General features: G+C 46.9%; 1 protein-coding gene and 1 long non-coding RNA gene across 7 annotated transcripts in view; one reads left to right on the top strand and one right to left on the bottom strand.

Annotated features, from left to right (window-relative positions):
• Window positions 1-4,480, top strand: part of LOC102773063 — a 160,267-nt gene that overhangs the window by 69,565 nt on the left and 86,222 nt on the right. The gene's annotated exons all lie outside the window — the stretch shown is intronic.
• MRVI1 (murine retrovirus integration site 1 homolog) overlaps window positions 1-4,480 on the bottom strand; it is a 115,937-nt gene that overhangs the window by 34,237 nt on the left and 77,220 nt on the right. For all 5 annotated transcript variants that reach the window (XM_006763467.2, XM_006763468.2, XM_015563714.1 and 2 more), the window contains 3 exons: window positions 3,798-3,828; window positions 2,356-2,496; window positions 1,765-1,896 (listed from right to left, as the gene is read on the bottom strand). In XM_006763467.2, the coding sequence (XP_006763530.1) occupies window positions 1,765-1,896; window positions 2,356-2,496; window positions 3,798-3,828 (304 nt within the window). The remainder of the gene's footprint in view (window positions 1-1,764; window positions 1,897-2,355; window positions 2,497-3,797; window positions 3,829-4,480) is intronic.

Below are 4,480 nucleotides of genomic sequence, written 5' to 3'. Positions count from 1 at the left end.
AAATAAATAAATAAATTAACAAAACCAAATGAACACTCATAAATACAGATAATAGTATGGTGGTGACCAGAGGGAACGGAGTAGAGGGAGGTAGAAGAGGGTAAAGGGCGTCAAATATATGGTGACAGAAGAAGATTTGACTTTGGGTGGTGAGCACACAATGCAATATTCAGATGATGTGATATAGCATTGTACCCTTGAAACATATAATCTTATTAACTAATGTCACCCCCAATAAATTTAATTAAAAAATTTTAAAAGAATTATGCTGGGACAATAGGCAAATACTAGGACTGTCTGGAAAACTAGGGATGTACAGGTCATCCCACTTATGTAGGAATCAGCAAGCAGTTGGGTTTGTTCACAGTAAAGGCAGTTAGGGCTGGGTTATGAAGGGCCTTGTCTTAAAGTAAGGGAATGACATAACCAGGCCACCAGTGGAAATTAGACTGACGGGGTGGGACTGGTGGCAGTAAGGTGTGCCTACAGTCTGGGGGAACTAGAGAGAGAGGTGAGGACTGACTCGGAAGCTAGGGGTAAGAAGCCATTTGGAGATGGGTAAAGATTGAAGTAAGCAACACACGTGGGCCTAGAAACATGTTTGGGAGAGCTGTACAGATCAGAACGATTTTTGTCTGCTTATACCAGTTGGATCCCCCGGAGTGCCTAGCCCAGGGCCTGCCTAAACCACAGAGGGACATGCTCAGCGACCATGCCCTGGAAAAGTTCCCTATATCCGTGAGCTGAGACCAGCCACTTCCTTTGAGCTCTTCCTTTGTGGCTGCTCCCAGCTGGATTGACTTCCTGGGTACTGCTGCTGAGTCAGGAGCTTTTTCCCCTGGAAGACAGAGGGGTGGGACAGCCAGTGTCTTGTCCTTCCTTTGTTCTACAAGCACTGCCCCAGGAACACCCTGCTGACGCAGTCAGTGCAACAGGACATGGGTCCACAGTCATAGCAGCAGTGATAACAACATCCAGGGGTTTTACGAGTATGTCAGCAACCCTATATGGCAGCTACGCAGATACTACCAACAGCCACATGTTATGTTGGAGAAGCTGAAGCACAGAGAGCTCAGTAACTGGCCCAAGGCCACACAGTGAACCCTGGTGGAGGCAAGGTCAGACCTCAGGCAGCCTGATCCTACACACCATCCGGGATCAGGGCAGTGCTCTGTGTGCTTCAGGACTGCCATGTGGCTGAGAGGGAGCCCAACTGGGGCCCCAGCTCTGCCACTACTCCAGCTGTTACTTTCCTGAGACTTTATGTCTTCACCAGGGGATAAGGATATTTACTTTACAGGGTTGCTGGGGAGCGGGCAGGGAGGATTAAATGAAAGAGCCGTTTTTCCGAAAGCTTGTTTTGCCAAATACTACTTCCATGGGAGCTGAGTAGGTATAGTCTGTGAGACAAATAAAAGGAGTGGTGGTGGTTCTTCAAATTTGGGAAACACAGAGGTAAACTTAAACAGGCTTCTTCACTATAAGACTTCTTAAAGGCTTGATTATTGCACTATGCGTTAGAAATCTCCAAGAAAAGAAGGGAGTTTGTATGTGCCCACAGAAAGCTTTTACAAGGAGCACTTGAGGGTTTAGTGGTCCACCAAAAAAAACTCTGAAAAAGACCACAATAATGTACATAGGCTGCCTGGCACAGAGGAAGCCATCAATCAGTGGTATCTGTAGTTGTCACTGCTTATATTATTGCTTCAGTTACTGCGGGCAGAGCAGAGTCAGTCAGCAGGGCTGGGAGCTAGCGAGGCTCACCTGGCGGACGGCCCCCACCATCTCAGCCCGGCTGGAGAGGCGGGCAGCCAGGCGGTGCAGGACAGCGATGTCCTCCAGCAGCTTCTGGTAGGTCTCCCGGTGCTCACAGTGGTGCCAGAGTGAAGCTGAAGACTGAGGAGTGAGAAGGAAATCACCCGGGGTCCTCACAGGATGAGCCCTGGTCCCTGACCCGCCTGAGAGGAGGGGCCTCCACAGGGCCGGGGCTATAGCTTCCTCTGGGGACTGGAGATGCCCCGTATGGACACTCTATACTTGGCTGGCCTAAGAGAAGGGAATCACATCTGGGTCTCTGGTGCCCAAGCAGCTCCCTTTGTCATCCCAGGTCACCCAGCCCCCTCCTGAGAAGATAGCAAGGGTTCAGTGGCCTTACCCAGAGCCCTGAGGTCACCAGTCCTTCGGAATCTCTGCCTCAGCTCCTCTCAGCATTCTGAGGAAGACTGTCTGGCTCAGGGCCTTGGCCTGATTTCTCATTTCAGGAAACTACTTGGTGACTAAGAAAAGCAGGGTACCCAGCATGGCCCCTGAAGATAGTCCTAACTCCAAGGATTCCCAGTCAGCCTCCACAATTACCATAATGGAAGCTTTGAAATTTTCCAGTTCCTTCTCAGTGTCCTCTTCTGTCAGGTTGCGTTCCCTTTCAGCCTGGTTAATTCTAGATTCCAGGGTGTAGCTGTCATTTCTAAAGGCCAAGGACAGTTGTACAAACACGTTCTGTTGGGAACAAGAGTGTGGGAGAGGTGCTAGGAGGAGTTATTGCAGGGAACACGGGCGGCTGCAGGTGTGTTTCTCACATGAGCATTTTACATCAGCTCCTGGACCAGTCACCAAAATAACAGTGCACACGTGAAACTCTCCCTTATGGCCAACTGCACGAAGAATGGTGAACTAGTACCCCGAGGTCCATGCTGGGTCCTTCCCAGGACCAGAGACCAAATGCATTTTACTGAGGAATAATAAGAGAATAACGCGCTGCTTTTCCCTGAACTTCAAGAAAATAACATCCTGTATTTGGGTTTAGATAAACTTGGGCCAACACAGCTGATTGTATAAGCAGTTTGGATTCACGCTAGGATTTATTACATGTGGGTTTTGGAGGTTTCGCATGAAACCACTGTAAAGATAATTTGATATGTAAGCCTTGTTGAGTTAAAGCAAACTTCAACCAGTATCTTCCAGATCCTCCCCTGAAAGCAGCTATGAGCTGCCAGGAGATGGAGTAAGGCCAGGTATGATTCTGTCAGGAGAAACTTTCTGGAACAAATATTCCATGCCAAAAACGCAGCCTGCTTGAATGAACTTTGAAAGGTGTACTGATCAGACATGGAATTCCTGGAGTAACAGGAAACTACTGGGGAGGAGAAGTAGACAGATGGACTACACAGGAAGGAAGCAATGGCTTTCGTTTTATAGCTTTCATTGCCTGGCCTGAGACAAGTGGTAGCAGATTTATACCATTGGGGTGAGAGAACTCCGCCTGAGCTTCTGAAGTTCATGTAACAAGGTCCACAGTGAGCAGAAATCTCCAGACAGAGGACTGAAAGCCCTGAACTTACCCCATGATGACAATGATGGCAATATTGAAGCTACTCCTCATTGAGCATCTACTATATGCCAGCAATGCCATGAGTTTTATGCACCTCATTTACTCCCACAAAACCCTCTCTATGGGAACTGTTATATCCCCATATGGATAAAGAGATTAAGACCAGAGAGGTCATTAACTTGTTCAAAGTGAGACAGAGTAGCAGAGCCCGGCTTCACCCACAGACTGATTCCAAAGCCTGTGCTGCTTTCGCCTTGCTGAGCACCGATTGTGTCAGCATCCACCTGAGGCCAGGAGCTGGCCCTTGTAAACCTCTTCACCAGTGTCAGTGGGTGGGGTTCTCAGTCAAGTTTATCAATAATGCTCAATGTCAGATTCTCCATTCCTGGGTTAGCCCCTCAGCAAGAGTATAAATAAAGCCCAGTCAAGCCCAGGCTTCATAATTTCACAAAGCACTGGAGTTACTTACCTCAACTTCCTTTTCAGTGAGCGGAGGGGCACTGTGGAAAAGAAAAAACATGCAAATGAACTTTATCCAATTTATATTTGAACAACCAACAGACCATGGGTTTCCAGAAACGGAGTAAGCGGAGTTAATGAGACGAGCAAGATTCAGAGTACACTTTGTGTGAGCTCTATAATCTGAGAGATATTCTGTCAGACATTGACTCCTCCAGAGGAAGTGTGGTGGAAAATACTAGATCCTGGGGGCAGTCCTCCATCAGTGCCTCTACTAGTCATGACTTTGGACAGGTTCTTTTAATCTCTCTCTGTTTGCTCATCTGTCAAATGGGAATACTATATTTATCTTACAGGAGTCTTATAAAGAATACATGTATGTATATACATGTGTGTACAAGTGTGTATATGTGTGTGTTCACCTATATGATATACACAGGTATATTTCTATATACACGTATGTGCGTGTGTACATATATGTATATACATGACATCCACACTCAGGAGGCACACAGATGTTCGTTATCACAACTTATTCACAGGCTAGTTTTGACGATTTACTAAGAAAGTGCATGTGCTACATACTTTATAGAGTGTACTCAATTGTTTTTCGGGACTACCCAGGTCCACAAAGCTTGACATTCCTCCTGTCTCTGAGGATTATGACAAGGGTGCAAATGAGCCAAAGAATAA

Source organism: Myotis davidii, unplaced genomic scaffold (assembly GCF_000327345.1).
Source record: "Myotis davidii unplaced genomic scaffold, ASM32734v1 scaffold118, whole genome shotgun sequence".
Lineage (NCBI taxonomy): Eukaryota > Metazoa > Chordata > Mammalia > Chiroptera > Vespertilionidae > Myotis > Myotis davidii.
This window is presented reverse-complemented; position numbering and strand designations above follow the sequence as displayed.